A 20,016-nucleotide genomic window follows, 5' to 3' on the forward strand; every position below is an offset into this window, starting at 1 on the left:
AGGTGGGAAGTGTCAGGCTGGCCACTATGTTGGCCCTTGCCCGCCCCCAGCCCTGCCTGTCCTCTCCCCATCAAGGGACAAGACGCCGCGCAGCAAAAGGTGCAGGGTCTTCAGAATGGGGCAGTCCTGGGGGCCCATGCTGGCCCCGCCACCTCACCGTGAGCCTCAGGGTCCTCATCTATGAAATGGGACCCCTCCCGAGAGCGCCCCCCCCCCCCCCCGCCCCAGCCACACTCCTACAGGTGGGATCCCAGAAGTAGATGCAGGACAGAAAAGATGCTAAGGGCATGGGCGCTAGAGTCAGACAGCCTGAGTCCAAATCCTGCCTCCATTTCTCAGTAACTCGGTAATCTTGGGCAAGATACCCGACTGGGGGCTGCCCCACCCGTGTGCCTTCAACTCACTTTTTCCCAGAGTTGGGCTGCTGCCTGCGGAGGACAAAGAGGGGACCGTGAGCCACACAGTGTCAGAGGCAGAGGCACACCCTGCTTGGGGGGTACCCCTAGAGTTGGCAGTATGGGCAGCTCCCCCCACCAACCCTGGGCACCCAACACCCACCGGAATTTGGTCTGCTGGATCTTGTGTGTGTCTGTGATCTGTCTGTACACCTCATTCAGCTGCCAGGCAAGGAAAGGCATGAGGCTGGCACCCTGGGGAAGCCTCTCTACCCAGAGCCATCCAGGCCCAGAGGACATGGCTGGCTGGGGACATGCACACAGGCGTGCACATTGCCCTGTCCCCTTCTGGAAACATTCACAAGGATGACCCCAGGCCAGGCACATATCCAAGGAAGCCCCTCTTTCCTACTTGGAGAAATCCAGGTTCTATGGCTGCTTTCCCCCTGTTCTCCCTCTACTGGGATCACGCCCAGGCCCAGAGATGCCAGCTGCCCCAGGGTCAGCTTCTTTGGCCCTTACGTTCTCCTCCACCTCCTGGCGCAGTTGGTCACATTCTCGCGTGCCCGGCTTTAGCAGGTTCTCGGTGCATAGGCGGGCGAGGCGCAGGGACAGCCCATAGGGCACTAGGGACAGGCAGGGATGGGTGTCATCAGCTCCCTGTACAAGCAGGCACCCTGGGAGCCCCCTCCAGGAGCCGTGCTAGGATGCGGGGCAGCAGGGGGTTGGGGGGCATGGAGCTGGGTGGCTGAAACCCCGAGGCCTGTAGCACCATCAGGAAGGGTAGAAGGTGGCCAAGCCTGTACCTGCACCCGACACCCAGAGAAAGCAGGAATGCTGTGATCTGAACCCTGGAACAGTGGTGAATGTGCCCCAGGGCCCAGGGGCACTGTCAAGAGCCACTGTGCCAAGCTCCGGCCCTCACCCAGCTCTGTGGGGTTGATGCTGGAGGTGTGGGTGGCAAAGCCAGGCCGCTGCACGTTGTTGGTGATTTTCCATCTGACCATATCACGTCCCTTGAGGTTCCCGCTGCGTAGCATGGGCGTGTCCAGGTGGTCAGAGGACATCAGGTTCTCCCGCAGCATGTAGTGGTCCTCTTTGAAGCCCACCATGTGACCTGCATGACAGGGTCCTCAGCATAGGGCCTCACCTTACACCCTCCCGGCCAGACCCCCTCAAGGTGGGAGTCCAGGCCTCGTGGCTCTGTTCCAGGTTCAGCCACTACTTCCCCTCCACCCTATCTGGGAGAATGAGCGGCCAGAGTCCTTGCCGCCCCTGCAGATGCTGGACCAGTACCTCGGTTGCAGCAAGGAAGAAGTGCCAGGCAAGCCTAGAAGACAAGGTGGGGGAGGGGGGGATGAGGGTTGGGACAACTGCCCGAGCGCAGGTAAGCCCCTCCAGTCACCCCCTCTCCATGCCAATTGTCCAGAGGGGCACCAGTGCCTTCCCTAGACACCGGGACATCAAGGAAGTCAAAGGGATCTAGGTGTGGAGCACCTAGGGTGAGGACAGAGGGTGACGGGGCCAGAGGATTCCCAGTTGGTGGGACCCTGGTCCTGCCAGATGATCTGTAAAGTAAAGGATCTATGATCGAACCCATTTGAGAAGCACTGAATTCATTCCCCATGCCCCTCTTAGAGTTTCACTATGCGTACAACTAGATCAAAGGCTCGGAGAAGTCCTGCAGAGAAGAAGCCTCTTCCTCAAATGTATTTGATCATAGATGTCTTTTTTTCTTTATAACACATACTAACATCCCATAATATTGGGGCTATTACACGGTATTTCCCTGCTCCTACCATTCAGTATTCCGTGCCAGGCCACCCTCCGTGCTTTCCTGCCTCTTATCTTTTCTCCCCAGGGAGACTATCAGCTCCTGGCACAAGGCCCTTTCTTCCCTATTGGCTCCCATGGCTCTTTGCATGTGCCTGACCTGAGGGTAAGTGGTCTCAGGTACGGGCCACTGATGGTTGGCAGAAGCAGAGGGCTGGGGTGGGGAGGGCACTAGAGCTGGGCAGAAGACGTGGGTTCACCTGGCCTCTGCCACAGAAGACCTTGGTGGGGAGGGAGGGTGGAGACCCTGGGGTAACTGGGGACCCTGGTGGAGGGTGAGGACCTGGTGGGGGTAGTGGTCCCTAGTGAGGGATGGGGACCCTGGGGTAAGTGGGGACCCTGGCAGGGGATGGGGAGGGAGCTCCCACCTTGCAGCAGGCACAGTACTTCCAGCAGAGCAGCAACAGCAGTGCCAGGAGCAGCAGGAGGAAGATGAGCAGAGGGATGAGCCACCAGAAGGACCTGGGTGGGCACTCTAGGGACAAAGGGGAGGAAGGAAAGGAAGAAGGCAATGCCCATTCCCCCCGGGCCCTGCCAGACCGCCCGCTGGCCCTGTCTGCAGGCTCACCTTTCTTCTTGTGCACCAGGACAGTGCTATTGGGCCCCGGGGTGCCGTCGCCCTCCACGGTGTAGCTGTATGTGCAGTCATCCTCCTCATCCCGGAAGGAGCAGTGCTCCAACACCTCCTCTCCTGCACCCACAGATGGTCAGTAGGGCACCCCAGGCCTCAGGAGGCGTCCTCTACTCTGGGGCCCACTGTGCCCATTGCACATCTCCCTGGGGGAGAACGCAAGTCCCCTGGCACAGGGCCAGGGTGAGGAGAGGCACTGCCCTGTCCCTGCCTGGGAGCAATCAAAGGCTGCAAATCTGTGCCCCACGCCCACTTCCCCATCCTGGGTGTCATTCAGGAACTTGGCTTCTAGAACACTGATCTGACCTGCAGGAGAGGAGGCTGTGTGCCCCCATGGCCGGACTATGTGCCCCTACTGTGTTCATATCCCTGCCCGGCTATCTGCTCCCTGCCCAGGCCAGGTTCCCCCTCCCCAGACTCTTTGGCCCCTACTCAGCTGTGCATCCTGCTGGGGTCCATGTGTCCTGACAAGCCCGCGTGCCCATGCCCAGGTCGGTGTGCCCTGTGTGCGTTCTGTGACCTCTCCCCAGTCTGGAATCCCTCTCTCTCACCTGCATGATCTCAGCGTGGATTGTGAGCCTTCCGCCCAGCTCTCCAGCCCCACCCAGATGGGTGACACACCCTACCCATCGGATGCCCTTTGCCTAGGTTCTTAGCACCCCGTCCTCAGCGCTGCATCACACCTTTCTTAAGCTCGTCCACCATCTTGACCTTGAAGCTGCACTCCTCGCACGTGCGGCCCTTCTTCTCACCGGTGCCCCAGGCTTGGCACTGCACACAGGAGCGCAGGTCCTCGCAGAGGCCCAGGCGGATCTGGGTAGGGAATGAGGGGAGACCGGGACTGTGTTGGGTGGCTGCCAGGCCTGCTCCCCTAACCTCACTCACACCCCTGGCCGGCTCCTATGTCACCAGGCTCAGCGCCTCCTGTCTGCCCTGCCCTGTGTCCAGGGTTCCCATGCTGATACCCCAGTGATCTTGGCCTCACCGCAGAGTAGTTGATCTCACAGGTGGTGTCCGTGTAGAGTGAGTGCTGGTTGCAGTGACAGCGGCCGCACTCACAGTAGCCACGCCCATTACAGATGCCCTAGAGCAAGAGGGGACACCAGTGAGGCTCCAGGACCCCCATCCCTGCCCTAGAGGGTGGGTGGTTCTGGCTAGGGTCCCTTCTGCCGCCCTGCGCTGCCCTCCTTGTGCCCAGGCCTACCCCACTGCTGTCGATGCAGGTGGCATTGCTGAGAGGACAGTCACAGCTCAAGCCTGTCCAGCCAGCCTCACACACACATTGGCCCATGGAACACCGTCCCCGGTCTGCAGAGAAGGGGAGGGACAGGAGAGGAGAGCCACATTCACTCCTGTGGTCCAGGCTCCCCATCTGCCAGGCAGGGCCTGTGGTTGCTGAGCTTGATCTGGGATTTCTCCAGCCAGGGGCAAATTCATCTCTTCCTCAGTTCTTGGAATCTCCTTCTCTCCATCTTTCTGATTCCATTCTCCCTTCTACTTTCTACTCTACAGCCAGAGTCATTATCCCAAAACACAAATCCAATCATGTGTCTCTAATGAATTCTGGCCAATGCAATAAGGTAAGAAAAAGAAAAAAACCCCATAAATATCAGAAAGTAAGAAATAAAACTGCCATTATTTTAAATATTAGGAACATGGGGCACCTGGCTGACTCAGTCAGTGGAGCACGTGATTCTTGATCTCAGGGTTGTAAGTTCGAGCTCCACAGAGCGTGTTTTAAGTAGAGATTACTCAAAAATAAAATCTTAAAAAATATTAGGAATATGTCACAAAATATCAAAAAGAATCTGCAGAAAAAAAAAAGAATTTGCAGGTAAATTACTAGATTTCATAAGTGATTTTACTAAAATGGCTGGATACAAGGTCAACATACCAATAGCTCGAAAGTGAAATCAAAACCTCCAATGATTTGCCAAAGCATGAAGTCTAATATCCTTAGAACAGAATAAGGGTTAACTAGACAGCCTATAGGCCAAATCCAACTCACTACCTATTTTTGCTAAAGTTTTATTGGAATACAGCCATATTCTCTTGTTTCTGTGTTGTCTACAGCTACTTTCTGCTACAGTGGCAGAGCTGAGTAGTTGTGACAGAGGCCATATGGCTCATAAAGCCAAAAATACTTTCTGGCCCTTTAAGAAGTTTGGACTAGACTAGAACTGGACCCACCCTGGACTAGAACCCAAACCCCCGCATTCTGGTCCTGCCTCCTTCTCCAACAGCCTCCACCTCCCCTCCTGTCTCACAGCTCAGCCTGTGTCAAATGTCTCTCTTCTTCCAGATGTACTGGGTTCTCCTTTCATTTCTCTGAGCACACTTAGGGATGGAGAGCTGACAAGAAGGAATGGCAGACAAAAGCAAGAAGAGAGGAAAGCAAGGGCTTGACCTCTAATGACAAGTAGATAAGTGGGGCTTAATAAGTATTTGATGACTGGATTTTCGTTCATTCTCCTCCATTCAACAGGTCAATCCTTCCTGTGGCCCCTGTGTGGGATCTGGGAGCCTTGCCCTCCTTGGAAGCCCTGGCCATGCTGCATTAAGCCCTGTGGGGCTAGCATGGACAGGTAACTCCAGGCCCTGCTTACTGCAAATTTGCTATTTTCCGAGAAAGGAAAGACGGTAATGACATATACCACCAACCACTGAGGATTCAGCTGGATGGGACCCACCCTAATGAGATGGGAGAGTGGGGATGAGGGTGGGCACAGACTACAGGACACCAGGGGCAGTGGCATGAGGCATGAGCAGAATAACGCACTGGTGGGGGCCTTGGGCACCAAGTTTGTAGAGGTGAGAGGTCCAGGTTGCAGTGGACTTGCGGGGAGGCACTTGGGGAGTCCCAAGGGGGGTTAGGTCCAAACTTGGGGATTCTGACTCCTGGCCTGGCCCTTCCACCTGGGTCAGGATGCAAGAGCCATTGGGGTGGGTCAGGGCCTGGGTACTCAGGTCACCCTTGCTGTCCCGAACCACCCCTGGCTGCCAGGGCTGCTGAGCTCACCATTACAGAGGACCCCCGAGGCACGGGGACACTGGAAGTTGTCATACTCGCAGAATGGACCCTCATAGCGGCCTTCTCCATAGCACACACAGTGGCTGCATTGGCACTCGCCACGCCCAGAGCACGGCTTGTCTTCACCCTCCCTCAGGCAGGGCTTTATGTCACTCAGTGAACCAGTGGAGCAGCTGCAGGTCTTGCCACTCCTAAGGGAGGAGCCAGTCACTTCCCCACAGCCTGAGACGAAGGCTGGGGTGTTTATCATCCCATTTTACAGATGAGGAAGCTGAGGCCCTAAGAGTACCTCAGTGGGTTCAAGGCATACAGACAGCAGTGCCTGACCTGAGACTCAAACGTCAGTCCCAAGACCCTCCCAGTGTCCCTTCCTCAAGTCACCATGGACTTGTTCAGTGTCTTGAAGCTTTAAAAGCCCTCATGACCCTTATTTATGAGCCAGTTGGGAGAGGAGGACCAGAAGGGCAACATCCACCTGAAGCCCTATGAAATGAGCTCATTTCTGACTAGGTCACACGTGTGCATGGTTCAGAATTCTAAGGTACAAATGGATGGAGTGAAAAGTAAGTGTCCCTCTCATGTCTGTCCCCCAACAGCCAGTCCCTACACCCTGCTGGCCACCACTGTCCTGATTCTTGCGCCTTCCCTAGAGATATTCTTTACCTCTATGTATTTCGAAGTGCTTTGGACTGGATCCACCTAACAACTGGGCACGCCCCTCTCCGAGCCTTTCTACGACCTGCCGTCCTGTCCCCAGCCTGGCATACATGGTGTGTTCCACAGCAGAGCCTTACAGTGGCCAGGGCGTCCTGGCAGCCAGCGGGGCTCCTGCACACTCACCAGCCCTCATTGCACACACAGTGTCCACACATGAAGTCTCCGTGGTAGCTGCAGCGAGCTGAAAGCACCTCTTTTTGCTGGAATGAGATCACGGCAGGGTGTAACAGGGCCACTGGACACTTCTGCTGCCTCTGCCCCTTGGGGCACCCCGCAAGGCAGATATAGCCACTGAGGCTCTGCTTCATTCCTCAGGGCCCCATAGCAATTGGCCAGCCCTTCCCTCCCACCTGGAGGGGCCGCATCGTACCAGCTCACAGGGGCATACGTCACAGATGATGCCCACATCCATCCTGAGGCCATCTGAGAAGGAGGGCTTCAGGTGGATGTTGCCCTTCTGGTCCTCCTCTCCCAATTGGCACACGTGAGTCCCATCCACAAATTCCAAGGCCCTCAGCTGCACCTGGTATGTGCCCTGCAAGGACCCCACATTGACAAGGGGCATCTATGGCCCTTTCACTCATCTGAGCATCCCTCTGAGCCCTGTGCTGATTTATCCCCACTCTGCAGACGAGGACAAGCTGAGGAAAGTGCCAATGTCATCCAAGTGGCTCACCCAGGGGGCTTCAAACCCAGGCCTGTCTGACTTTGAAGGCCACACTCTTTTCTATTATTATTACTTGAAAATTTTATTTTAAATTAAGTAATATCTATGCCCAACGTGGGTATCAAGCTCACGACCCTGAGATCAAGAGTCAGTCAGGAGCCCATAAAGGCTACGCTCTTGAGCTCTGCTCACACAGGTCCCCCTGCAGGGCCTTGTCCCCATCCTCCCCTTCCCAAAGCCCCCCAGAAGCATACCACTTCCCCACGCTGGATATGAAAGGAGCCGGTATTTGTCTTTTGGAACATCCTGGAGGTGACCTCTGTCCGCAGGCCTCGGGGACTTTCCAGGGCCCGGATGTCCAGGTTAGAACGAATGCGCTGAAGGAGGGCAAGCAATCGATGGTCTGGGTGGGGGAGCCAGGGCTCACCCACTAGGGCCTGGCCTGGCTGGGCTCCACCCACTTTGCATGGAGGACTAAGGCAGAGTGGGGGGTCAGGGGGGCAGAGCCTGTAGGAACTTGCGGCCAGGCTAAGGCGGGTGCCTCAGGGTCCTGAGGGAACAGCGGAGGCCCTTCCTCACTGCCCTGGCCTGTTTCTCAACCTTTACTTAGGACACCTTTTGCCCACTCTGCCCCTCTCCAGCCCTGCCCCAGGAGGGCTCAGACTGGAGCCCATGGTGCCCCTCACATTGATGGCTTCCTCCAGCAGCTCCACAATGTTGGAGGAGTCCTCTTGCAGCACCCCAAGCGAGGAGACGGGGAAGTAGGTGTGCAGCTTCTGTAGGAGAGAGTGCCAGCCCAGGGCTAAGCCTTCAACAGTTGTCACCACTTCACTGAATCTGGGCAATGGCTTGGGTTATCCTCACTTTGCTAATGGGGAAGCTAAGGCCTGGCGTATTCTAGAACCTGCCCTCCTCACCCCTACCTGGTTGGGAGTTGGGTTGGGGGATGGGCACATGAACTCCCCTTCCCATCAGAGTCCACCCTTGAGGGAGCCAAAAGTTTGGAGAAGGAAAAGAGGAAGAGGGGGGGATGGGAAGGCAGGGAGGGAGGGAGGGAGGGTGTCCGAGAAGCCCCCTGGACTTCCATCCCACGCCCACCCCCTTGCCCAGTGAGGCCTCAGCCCCCCACCTCGTAATAGCTGTAGGAGTAGTTGGTGACGGCGAAGATGGGGATAATGTTGTGTTTGCCAAGCAGGCGCACCAGGGTGGGTACTGATGGATAGTCCTGTGTCTTGTACTGGGTATAGGTGCCCGAGGTGTCCAGGTGGCATGCCTCGTCATTGCGGCTCATGATGCCAGCCAGCACGTTGGCACCATCGGCCTCATAGTGGAAAGCTGACTCGGTGGAGAATACCAGCAGGTGGGTGCTGTCGGGGCGCCAGCCAATGTCCCTCTGGGAAAGACAAGGAGGGGAGGAGGCCCATCGAGCAGCCTGCCTACTGAGGACAGGCATTGCTGTGTTGCCTATGACTGAGAAAGCAGGTCCCCAACATGGGGTCGCTAAGCCACAGGATTCACAGCACGCCGCTATCACGGAGGATGCTCGTGACAGCACGTGAGCCATGGCTCTGGGCACAACAATGAGGATGCGGGCAGGATGCAGGCGGGGTCTGCACACGGTGGTCACCACCCAAGACCCGAGCCAGCTTCACCTGACTAGTCCCCCCAAGGCTTCAAAACCACTCTGTGGGAATATTTGAACTGCGTGGGAAAATGCACACAGGCAATATTAAATGAGAAGCCTGGTTAAAATAGATACAGCTGTGCGTGGCAGTTAGGAAATATATGGGGTGATTTGGAAAGCTATGTATTACAAGCAAAAATGCTCATGGTACTGTCACGTGGGGGAAAAAAAGCAAGTTTCAGAATTATAAGTACACTGATTGCAGCTATATAAAATAAGGAACAGGGAACAAAATATGCTGGTGGGATGTCAAGTGGTAGGCTGGCTGGTTGTGCTGAAATTACAGGCAATTTCTGTCCTTTGTCTTCCAAATTGTTTATAAGATGGGTATATTATTTTCAAAATGAAAAAATTGCTGTGCACATAAAAACTGTCCTCTTCAGCTACCCAGTGCAGCTGGAGACTGGGGGGTCTCCTGGAAGACTGGCATTAGCATAGAGATTGATGGTAGGCTGGCTTCAGGGCACAGAAGATTCCAGAACCTCAGAACTCATGTCTGCTTCGCCAGCCAGTCTTTGGGTCACGGCCTGGCACCAGAGCAGGTTAATGGGCAGCTCATGTCTTTGCAGAGAAGCACAACCCTGGTCTAGGCGGGCAGGGCTCTCCCCGGCACTCACCGTGCACACGGCCACCTGCAGGATGGCATCAAAACCTCCTTCGGGAGCGTCCAGGTTGCCTGAGATCCGTTCTCCCAGCAGTTTATTCCGAAACTCCTCCAAGTTTTCCGTCAGGCTGATAACATTTTTGAAGGAGAAGGGGGGGTCGCTGTTGGGCCAGGGCTCCTTCAGCCTGGGCAGAGGAGGAGGGAGACAGAGTCAGCAGGGCAGCAGACCCCAGGCCCCTGTGTCCACCCTCTCTGAAAGTGTCCCATGGGCCTGCTGCCACCAGAGCCCTTGTGGGTGCCCCTGGTGAAGAGGAGGCAAGTCCCGTGGCCGGGTGTGGCTGGGACCCCTGCCCACTACATCACTCACTTCTCAGGCCTCATGTCTGTCTGAGGGACGCTGACTTTGTCCACAAACTTGCCAAATCCAATGGTGTAGTCATTGGTGAGCTGGCTCAGGACCTGGGCTGGGTGTCAACAGGGAAAAGAGGGGGCAGCTGAGCCCCAACGCCCCCACAGCAGCACAGGGGCCAGGGGCTGGCTTAGGAAGGTGGAGGGAGGGTAAGCTTCTGTCAATCCCTCGTGTGTGAACATCGGTTCATGCTCATGATGGCCCTTGCTCTGGGTGCAGATGAGGGGGGACAGGCCTTGGGGCGGGGCAGAGTCAGGCATGGGGCAAGCTGGAGGGGGCAGCCAGGGGGCTGGACCAGCGGGCTGCAGGGCCGGGGAAGAACTTCAGCCTCGTGGCCATGGCTGTGCTCCTTGTCGGGGCCAGAAGGCTTTGCTGCTCACCCAGCCTGGGCCTTTTCTAAAGTCCTGAGCGATGGGTGACTGGGATCTGGCCAGGATTTCCACTTCAGAATGGATGGGGAAGGAGTTCTTGGGGGGGCTCAGATGTCCTATCCTTCCCTGTGGCGTGGGTGCAGCTATCCTGAGCCCTGGCCTCCCGAGCAGGGGCCCAGCAGGCTAGGGGAGGCCACCCTCTCCATTCCCTACCTCACCATCCTCTACGCTGGCCCAGACATACCCAGCCTTTCCCCCATCTGCTTGAGGTTGTCCAGATCATCGGACATGGAGTTGGAGAAGTCCATGAGGATGTACAGGTCCATAGGGCTCTCCCTGGGCTCAAACACCAACAGCTCAAAGTGCTGCTCCTCGCCTGGCCGCAGCCGGGCCCGCAGCCCCTGGGGGGACACCTGGCTGCGCCGCAGGGTCTTGTTGATCTCGATCTCCTGTGTCCAGGGGAGGGGGACAGCTGGCTGGAGGGTCACTCCAGGGACCTGATGGGGGAGCCTCTCAGCCTGACCAGTGGGCACAGTGGTCCCCTGTAAACAGCCAGCCTCGAGTATGGGTGGGCCCACTTCCCTTGGCCCCCACTCCGGGCACCTCTGTGATCGTGAAGCTGCTCTTCATGACCACCACGCTCTCCCACCGGCAGCCCGCAGCCAGCAGCTCTTCCTGGGTGTTGCAGCGCCGCTCCTTGAACATCTGGCCCAAACAGATAGGGTCACGGGGGGCAGTGCCCATCCCCTGGCTGTCCCAGCCCTGGATCTATCCTGACCCTTGCCTGTTCCACACCCGCCTGGTCTGAGGCTGGACTGAGGGTGTGGCAAGCATGGACTCGGCCAGAGCCCCGGGGTGGGGCACAGCGGGGCGGAGCACCCAGCTTGGGGAACTGGCCAGGGCCTGCGATAGCAGCTCACCTCATCCACACAGTAGGCACAGTCTTGGTCCACGCGGATGCACTCCGTGCAGCTCTTCACCTGGGCCCTCTTGCAGCGGTTCGCTGGAGGGCAGAGATACGCAGACCCACTGAGATGAACCTCACCAGTGACCAAGCCCTTTCCCATATGCATCCTCCTTGGAGAGAAGTGAGGGTTCTCTCCCACTTTACAGAGGAGGGCGTGGAGGCCAGTGGGCGGGTGGTCTGCCCAGGGAGCCCAGCTGGGGGAGAGCCAGGTCTCACACCTGAGCTCCCCACTCAAGTCCAGAGGGAAGGATGGTGCGGGCTGAGAAAGAGGTACTGGCTCATTCTTGGGTAGGGACACCCTGGCTGTCCCTCCCTGCTTCTCCGGGGGACAAGAGACTATGTCTGTCTTGTTTAATGCTGGTTCCTGGTGCCTCGCCCAAGCCCGGCACACAGCAAATTGTTAGTAAATGAATGAAGGAAAGTGCTGGAGTTTCCTTAGGGGTTATTGGGATTCCCTTTGGTTCTGTTCAGTTAAAGTCACAGTGAGGACCTACTGTGTGCACTCAGTGCACACGGCGGTGGGGGTGTCTCCTGGGCTCTGGGTGATGATGCACTGTCAGTGTTTAACACTGGCTCTGCTGGGGCCTCAGGGGATTGCCCATATTCCCTCCACAGTCTCCTTCAGGCTATCAACACAGCCTTCTCTGACAGGCAAAATTTCATCAGTAGGAGCTGGCTCCGCACTGCAGGCACTCAGAGAGAGCAGGTGACGGATGTGTCACCGATCTCTCCTCCAAATTCCTAAATAAAGTCTTTATTTTATTTTATTTTTTTAAAATATTTTTTTAGATAATTTATTTATTTATTCATAGACACACACACACACACACACACACAGAGGCAGAGACACAGGCAGAGGGAGAAGCAGGCTCCATGCAGGGAGCCCGACGTGGGACTCGATCCAGGGTCTACCAGGATCACGCCCTAGGCTGCAGGCGGCGCTAAACCGCTGCGCCACAAGGGCTGCCCTAAATAAAATCTTAAAAAAAAAAAAAAAAAAAAAAAAGAATTCCAAAAGGACAGGGACGCCTGGGTGGCTCAGTGGTTTGGCGCCTGCCTTAGGCCCAGGGCGTGATCCCGGAGACCCGACCCTGGATCGAGTCCTGCATTGGGCTCCCTGCATGGAGCCTGCTTCTCCCTCTGCCTCTCTCTCTCTCTCTGTGTGTCTCTCATGAATAAATAAATAAAATCTTAAAAAAAAAAAAGAAGAATTCCTCCAAATTCCCATTAAAAAACCACCCTGCAAGTGCCTCAGTCCTCTGAGTGGGCAGCTTTTCCCTCCTCTAGAGCAGGTCTTCCTCCCTCGGTGCTCTGGGCCACAGGCTCAGGCTCACTGCTCCCCAGCCCTCGAAGCGGGCCGTGGCTGTTTGTTGAATGGCCAAATGAGTGTCGGGGTAAGACACCCTGTGGGAAGCCTCCGGGTGAGGGCAGTGCCTTGAAAGGGGTGCCCCCGCCCAGAAGGGCACTGTAGAGGGGTGCCAGACTTACCCATTTCCCCGGGGAAGCTGACAGTCATCAGGACTGCCAGCAGCAGCCAGGTCCATGGGTGGGGACTCGGTCCTGCCATCCTCTTCCTTCTGTATAACAGCAATAACCGACGTAAGACGTTCCACAGCCCAGGTGCCTGCCAGTTCAGAGCTCCAGCATTCTCACCACAGAGGGGTGGAAACTGAGGTTCAGACAGCTTCAGTGACCTTCCAAGGCCACCCAGTCTGCAAGTGGCAGGGTCCAGGGCCCCCAACTCCTTTTGCCATCCCTGGAGTGACTGGCCCCAAAGGCCTACACCTGCCCCAGGGAGGCCCCACCCTCTGGTCACTGAGGACTGCGGGCTCTGAGCTTATCCTAATGCCAGGTCTCTTGTGCTGGTCTCGTTGAGGGCAGGGCAAGGCTTATTGCACCTTTGCTTTCAGATCCCGGTGGGCCTGGGTCAGGTCTCACCTGACAGGGGGCCACCCCTCAAGGGCCTGGCCCCTCTCTGTCTTGCTCTTTTGATGAAGGCAGTGGGGCCAGGAGGAGGGGGTGCCCTCCCAAGGTCTGGTGCCTGCAGAGGGGAGCGGGGAGCTGGCTGCACTCAGCTAGGCTGTGCAATGACTACCTAGCCCATCACTGGTGGGGTCCCCTGCCCTGCCCCCTACCCTGGCTGCACCAGAATTGAGTTTTTGGGGTGCCTGTGCAGATCATCCTTTCAGAATTTAGCCTGGAGCTAGATGACAAGCCTCCCTGTCTCTGTCTCTGTCACACACACACACACACACACACACACACACACACTGTCAGCCTCCCCAGGAAGACTGTCTGCCTCTGGCTTGCTACTACACCATCTCAGCTCATTGGTGACCTCAGGGCAGGCACTGGCCCTGAGGCCCTGAGGCCTTTTTATTTTTTATTTTTTAAGATTTTATTTATTTATTCCTGAGACAGAGAGAGAGAGAGGTAGAAAAAAAAAAAAAAAAAAAGAGAGAGGTAGAAACACAGGCAGAGGGAGAAGCAGGCCCCCCGCAGGGAGCCCAACGCAGGGGGGGGGGCGGTGCTCAATCCCCCTACCCGGGATCCCACCCTGAGCCAAAGGCAGCTGCTCAACCACTGAGCCACACAGGCATCCACACTGAGAGCCTTTTAAAAAGATGTGGCCAGGGCACCTGCGTCCCTCAGTGGTTGAGCATCTGCCTTTGGCTCAGGTCCTGGGATCCAGTCCCGCAACAGGCTCCCCGTGGGGAGCCTGCTTCTCCCTCTGCCTATGTCTCTGCCTCTCTCTGTGTCTCTTAAGAATAGATATATGAAAAATCTTAAAAAAAAAAAAAAAGATGGGGTGGCCTGCTGCCTCAGGAAGAGAAGGTACTGGCAGAGACACCAGGCCTGCAGAGCTGAGGGCAGACATAAGGGCCCTGGCTTCTTTCTCCAGGACCAGTCCCTGCATGCTCACTGGCTTCCTCCTGGGACGGCTCCTCAGTCCCTGGCCTGCGGGGCAGCAGCAGCCCCAGGCTGTGCAGACCTAAGGCCCTCCCACTAAGCTTCCCTCTAGGTTTAGGGAAGCCTGTGGAAGGGGGCAGGAAGGCATAGCCTCCCTCCCCCTAAGGCATGTGGCTCCCAGGAGACCACTAGCAGCCCCAACACATCCACAGGCTGGGGAGGAGCTGTCACCTCCAAGGGACCTAGGGTAAGGGAGCCCTGAGCCAGCCAAGGTGGAGGAGTCTCTGGGGGAAATGACTTTTCTGCAGCCTTGGGGTGTAGGCACCACACCCACATGCTACACAATACAGGCTGCAAACTTGGACCTCCCGGGGGCACCATAACACACCAGGTTCAGGGACTGGAGGGCTGAACCCGGCTCTTACTCACCCTCCTGAGCCCACAGGGCTGGGCACACAGCAGGCAGGCGCCTAGCACTTCACCTACGTGATTGGTATTTCCTCTGCCCGGGAATCCAGGGAGGGATGAGTGCATTACCCCCACTTCCCAGATGAGGAGACACAGATGGGGCACAAGGCTGCAGGACTTCTTCATCCCACAGCCAGCAGTCGGGGAGCTCCAACCAAATGAGGGCCATCCAGACCCCCCCGCCCCCGCGCTAACCTCCATGTTATCCTCAGAGGCCCTAAGATGACAGTTAGGGGCTGGTTATGCACTCAAGAGTGTCTGGTTTGACTCAACTTGTGTTTTAAAAGTTTTAAAAGTAGCTGTCAGTATTAAAAACAATGAGATTTCACGGAAAAGTTAGGACTATGGGCTTACCGGAAGTTGTGGCCGCAGGCTGGGCCAGGTCCTCAGGACTTGCACTCCGCGGGCCACCCCGGGAGCTCTTCCAGAACCACAGCCACGCTTCCTGCCATCCCACAGGACCCCTGCTTAGCACACCTGTACCTGCCACCACAGCCCCCGCCCCTCCTGCCTTCCCATCCCCTGGCCCCTTGGCTGTTCTATCACCCAAGGAAATGGGGGCCAAGGAGACAAGCACCCTTTCCTCGCTGTCCCCCAGCTCTGTCTCTTCTCAGCCCCCAGGATGGACACAGACTCTCAGCCTTCACTTCTGGTTCAGTCAGATCCTCGGGCTCTGGGTGTGGCAAGGTCATGGCGGGGTGGGAAGGAGCCCAGCCCCACCCGCTCTCCGCTCTCCGAAGCCATCAAAGCCATCGGAGGTCCCTGCACCACAGCCAGAGGGCCTCCAGGAGCTGAGTGGGAGAGGGGGCAAGCACTGGAGGAGGGTGAAGCGGTGGGCCTAGCCCCGGAGGCAGCTGACTGAGGTCAGGAGGGCTTCCTGGAGGAAGGGTGTCCTGAGATGACTTTGGGAGGAGGGCAGGCATGTACTTGGCCAAGAGGAGCGTCAGGGACTCCCCAGACCTCAGCAGGCAAGTGCTTGGCCCAGAGGGGCATCAGGGACTCCCCAGGCCCCAGATGGACCATGGAACTGCACACAGCAGGCCAGGCCCGGCCAAACATGGAGAGCCTTTGCGTCTGGGTGGCCGCTCCCCTCACCTTCTTTGCAAACCCCAGTGGGCCCAGCCCAGAAGGCCTGCCAGCCACTGCCTAGCCTCTGCCCACCTCTCCCGCACACCCACCCCAGGCTCAGGCCTCTCTCCCTGCGGCCCTCCAGCCCCGAGGTCTCAAGACCAAGCGCCTTCTCCAGCTCCACCGCCCGGCTGCCCCCAGCCGCCCCCTGGGCACACCCTGGCAGCCCCGGCATCTGCCCGGGCGGATGGGGCCAAGGCCTGCCAGCCTTTACAAAGGGAAGAGCTGAGCAAACAAAAGCCGCCCGGCCCTCCCGAAAGGGTCCCCGGAGTTGGGGTGGGCACTCGCTTTGCCCTCCTGGCCCCCGGGGCCCAGCCTGGACGCCCAGCTCAGGCGGTCCCGGGGCACGGGAGGCGCGGGCGGGGTGCAGCCCGGGGACCCCCGACTGCCCGCCCCGCGCCCCGCGACCCCGGCGCCCGCCCGGGTCGGAGCCGACCTACCTCGGCGCGGCCTCGCGCCCTCCCCGCGCCGGGCTGTGCTCGGCTGCTCCCGCTGCGGCGCGGGCGAGCGGGGACGGTCCGGAGGGCGGCGGCGGCCGCGGGGGGGCACCGCTTTATGGGGCGGCCGCAGGTGGGAAGGAGGCGCTGGTGAGTCAGGCCCGTCGCATTCCTGCGCGCGGCGCGCACCTGTCGGGGCAGGAGCCGGGGCGCCGCCGCTGCCGGGCCCGCCCCCCGGAAAAGGCTGCGGCTCCCGCGGCGCCCGGCCCCGCGCCCCGACCCACGGCGGCGGGGGCGGGGGAGGAGCCACATCCCCGCCCCCCCCCGTCCAGCCCCGGGCGCCGCGCCTCCCCCCTCCTCCGGGCTGCCCGGCTGCCCCGGCCCGGGGTGGCCTCCTGGCCCCCTGCCCCGCCGCCGCCCGCCCACCTCCCGACGCTGCGCGGAACAGCGCCCCTGCCCCGACGGCAGGCGACCGTGCGCGTGGCTTCCTGCGGGCGCGAGGCACCGGGCCAGGGATGCCCCGGCCCCATCTGCCATCCGCTGGGGCCGCGCAGCACCCCCACCCCCCTCCACGTGTGTGTCCAGCGGGAGAGCCCAGTAGGGACCGCGCCCGAGTGTCCTCAGGCAAGGTACTTAAACCTCCTTCCAAGGCAATACCCATCAAGGGGCCAGCACCGACCTGATAGCGCGCAGACACTCACGCTGTTAATAGTTGTTCTTGACAAGCCGGTTCACGGATCTGACCCCTGCCTGAGATCTTTCAAGTGCCACACGTGTTCAAGCTGGAGCCTCTCAAGTTGCTCCATGACCTCGACCTGGTCTACTCTGCTCCCACCCGCCAACGAGGCCACACAACCCGCCGTGGGTAGCCCTGCCCAAACCAAGCAGCTTCAAGCTGCCACCACGCTTTTGCTGGAGGCTGGTACCTCTGCTCCGGGTGTCTCTGTCCTCCCTCCCGTCTGCCCCCAAACAGCCTGATTTATTCTTCCTGTACTTGAAGGCATTGTGCTGATGTCACATGCCCCAGAGAGCCTCCTTGACTTCCCTGCACTACCCTTAGTTGCGTTATGGGTCCCTGTAGCTGGTAGCCCCTGCACCCCCCCCCCCCCCCCCTGCCCAGGGCATGGCTTTTTCTTGTCATTTGCCGCACTGGCTTGAAATGATCTATTTAGAAAAAAAAAAAAAAAAAAAAAAAAAAAAAAAAGAAAGAAAGAAATGATCTATTTAGGGGCTTCTCTTCCCCGCTAGACAGTGAGGCCTGATGACTGACACTCTCTAGCCCATCTTTTTTTTTTTTTTAATTTTTATTTATTTATGATAGTCACACACACACACACAGAGAGAGAGAGAGAGAGAGAGGGGCAGAGGTAGAGACATAGGCAGAGGGAGAAGCAGGCTCCATGCAGGGAGCCCGACGTGGGATTTGATCCCGGGTCTCCAGGATCGCACCCTGGGCCAAAGGCAGGCGCTAAACCGCTGCGCCACCCAGGGATCCCTAGCCTATCTTTTTATTTCCAGCACCTAGCACAGTGCCTGGCACATAGCGGATGCTCAATGAAAGTGTGGCTGAAACCTAATGGGATTGCCACACAAAGCTTCCCAACTGTCAGCGCTCTTATCTGCCAGCTGCACTGCCAGCTCTCAGAGTGATCACGGGAGTAGGTGGGACTGGATATGGAAGTGCCATTGACACACGAATGCTCCCTGCAACTGTATGAGCCACAGTCACCCTTGCCACCTTGCTCTGCACAGGCCAGGTGCTTGGAGAGGCTGGCTCCTAGATTTGGAAGCACTGTGGCAGGAGCCCCAGTTTGGTTGAGGCACTCAGGTCTGGGCATGCCAGGGCAGCACAAGTACCCAGGGCCTGGGCTACTCCAGTAGGTGCTCAGTCCACTCTGGGAAATAGGAGCTCAGAGAGCAGCCTGCCAGCACCATCCATTAGAGGGCTTGGGTAGGTGATACCCCACTCCACCGGGGGAGGGGGAGTGAGGCACCCTCCTGGAGAAGAAGACCCAAGCCCTGAGGCAACAGAGCCACAGACTCACTGGGCTTAGCAGCCCTTTCCTTTCCTCATTGTCAGAACCTTCTAAACATGATTAGGAGGGTTGAAGATACCCCCAGAGGAATGAAACACATTGCCTGTTGGCTTCCTTTTTTTTTTTATTAAGTAAGCTCTATGCCCAACATGAGGCTTAAACCCACGGCCTTGAGATCAAGGGTACTTTGCTCTACTGACTAAACCGGCCAAACACTCTCTGCTTAATGATGGGCCTCCAAAGTGGACTGTATATTCTCCAGCCTGATGATCTGCTATTTTTGTGTTTGACAATGAACATCACTTATTCTAGAGTGGGACGTGTTTTTACAAATAAGTTAAATGATAAATAGTGGATGTGTGATCCAAAAAGTCTGGTGCCCATTCTAAAGACCTATTGTCAACTACCTCTCTAACTGACAGAGAGGCCCCTCAGGTGGATAGTTGCTAGGCCTGGTCTCTCCCCAGGGCCAGGCGATTGCTCAATAGGCTACTTTTAAATTATTTTTCTCCCCAGGCGCACCTGGATGGCTCAGTCAGTTGAGCATCCAGATTGAGTCCCACATTGGGCTTCTTGCATGGAGCCTGCTTCTCCCTATGTCTCTGCTTCTTTCTCTTTGTGTCTATCATGAATAAGTAAATAAAATATTTTAAAAAATAAAAATATGGGCAGCCCAGGTGGCTCAGTGGTTTAGCACGGCCTTCAGCCCAGGGCCTGATCCTGGAGCCCAGGGATCAAGTCCCACCTCAGGCTCCCTGCATGGAGCCTGCTTCTCCCTCTGCCTGTGTCTCTGCCTCTCTTTCTCTCTCTCTCTCTCTCTCTGTCTCTCTCTGTGTGTGTGTCTCTCGTGAATAAATAAAATCTTTTTAAAAATTTAATTAAAAAAATTAAAAATAAGAGAAATTATCCCCCCCTTTTTTAAAGTTTTTTTTGTAAGATTTTTATCTTTTTATCTCAGTGATTGAGCCACCCAGGTGCCCCCCCACACCTTTTCAAAAAAATATTTTTATTTATATATTTGAGAGAGAGAGGAAGAAAACAAGCAGTGGAGAGGGGCAGAGGGAGGAGGGAGAGAGACCAGCAGACTCCCTACTGAGGAGGAAGCCCAATTTGGGGCTCAATCCCAGGATGGGGAGATCAAGACCTGAGCTGAAGGCAGACAATTAATAGACTGAGCCCCTCAGGCGCCCCTCCCTGAACCTTAAATTTTGAATATTTGCAAACATACAAAAAAAGTTGAGAGTACAAAGATCACTTGTATTTTTTACCACCTAGATGCAAGAGTTAACATTTTATTTATGTATGTTATGTATTTATACATCTTTTTATTTGAATTTAAGTTTTAAGAGACCAGGACATTTCATCCCTCGATGCATGCATCTCCCAAGAACAGCCCTCCAAGGGATGAGGATGCCTGGGTGGCTCAGCTGTTGAGTGGCTGCCTTTGGCTCAGGGCGTGAGCCTGGAGTCCCAGGATCGAGTCCCACATCGGGCTCCCTGCATGGAGCCTGCCTCTCTCTCTGCTGGAGCCTGCCTCTCTCTCTGCTGTGTCTCTGCCTCTCTCTGTGTCTCTCATGAATAAATATATAAAATCTTAAAAAGAAAATGAACACGAATGTCTTACTATCCATGATTCAGTCCATATTAAAATTTCTTAATTGTCCCCAAAATGCCTGTTATAACCATTTGCTTTTTCTTAAGCTTTCTTTTAACCGTTTCCTTTTGAAT

The 20,016-nt window shown here is 56.8% G+C and overlaps 1 protein-coding gene across 10 annotated transcripts in view; it reads right to left on the minus strand.

Annotated features, from left to right (window-relative positions):
- ITGB4 (integrin subunit beta 4) overlaps nucleotides 1-17,111 on the minus strand; it is a 30,657-nt gene extending 13,546 nt beyond the window's left edge. For 4 of the 10 annotated variants that reach the window (XM_072746597.1, XM_072746594.1, XM_072746593.1 and 1 more), the window contains exons 1-25: nucleotides 16,954-17,111; nucleotides 16,256-16,441; nucleotides 15,042-15,132; nucleotides 12,798-12,886; nucleotides 11,263-11,345; nucleotides 10,946-11,047; nucleotides 10,587-10,791; nucleotides 9,930-10,026; nucleotides 9,576-9,747; nucleotides 8,404-8,667; nucleotides 7,961-8,050; nucleotides 7,529-7,651; nucleotides 6,978-7,142; nucleotides 6,731-6,807; nucleotides 5,879-6,081; nucleotides 4,064-4,167; nucleotides 3,845-3,943; nucleotides 3,543-3,672; nucleotides 2,797-2,919; nucleotides 2,597-2,703; nucleotides 1,692-1,725; nucleotides 1,321-1,512; nucleotides 918-1,021; nucleotides 559-617; nucleotides 405-428 (exon numbers count right to left, since the gene is read on the minus strand). In XM_072746597.1, the coding sequence (XP_072602698.1) occupies nucleotides 405-428; nucleotides 559-617; nucleotides 918-1,021; nucleotides 1,321-1,512; nucleotides 1,692-1,725; nucleotides 2,597-2,703; nucleotides 2,797-2,919; nucleotides 3,543-3,672; nucleotides 3,845-3,943; nucleotides 4,064-4,167; nucleotides 5,879-6,081; nucleotides 6,731-6,807; nucleotides 6,978-7,142; nucleotides 7,529-7,651; nucleotides 7,961-8,050; nucleotides 8,404-8,667; nucleotides 9,576-9,747; nucleotides 9,930-10,026; nucleotides 10,587-10,791; nucleotides 10,946-11,047; nucleotides 11,263-11,345; nucleotides 12,798-12,876 (2,636 nt within the window). In that variant the 5' untranslated portion in view covers nucleotides 12,877-12,886; nucleotides 15,042-15,132; nucleotides 16,256-16,441; nucleotides 16,954-17,111. Of the gene's footprint in view, nucleotides 1-404; nucleotides 429-558; nucleotides 618-917; nucleotides 1,022-1,320; nucleotides 1,513-1,691; nucleotides 1,726-2,596; nucleotides 2,704-2,796; nucleotides 2,920-3,542; nucleotides 3,673-3,844; nucleotides 3,944-4,063; nucleotides 4,168-5,878; nucleotides 6,082-6,730; nucleotides 6,808-6,977; nucleotides 7,143-7,528; nucleotides 7,652-7,960; nucleotides 8,051-8,403; nucleotides 8,668-9,575; nucleotides 9,748-9,929; nucleotides 10,027-10,586; nucleotides 10,792-10,945; nucleotides 11,048-11,262; nucleotides 11,346-12,797; nucleotides 12,887-15,041; nucleotides 15,133-16,255; nucleotides 16,489-16,953 lie in introns of those variants that run through there. The other 6 variants (XM_072746596.1, XM_072746592.1, XM_072746598.1 and 3 more) reach the window with 5 other exon arrangements.
- Nucleotides 17,112-20,016: the final 2,905 nt, after the last annotated feature.

Source organism: Vulpes vulpes, chromosome 2 (genome assembly GCF_048418805.1).
Source record: "Vulpes vulpes isolate BD-2025 chromosome 2, VulVul3, whole genome shotgun sequence".
NCBI lineage: Eukaryota > Metazoa > Chordata > Mammalia > Carnivora > Canidae > Vulpes > Vulpes vulpes.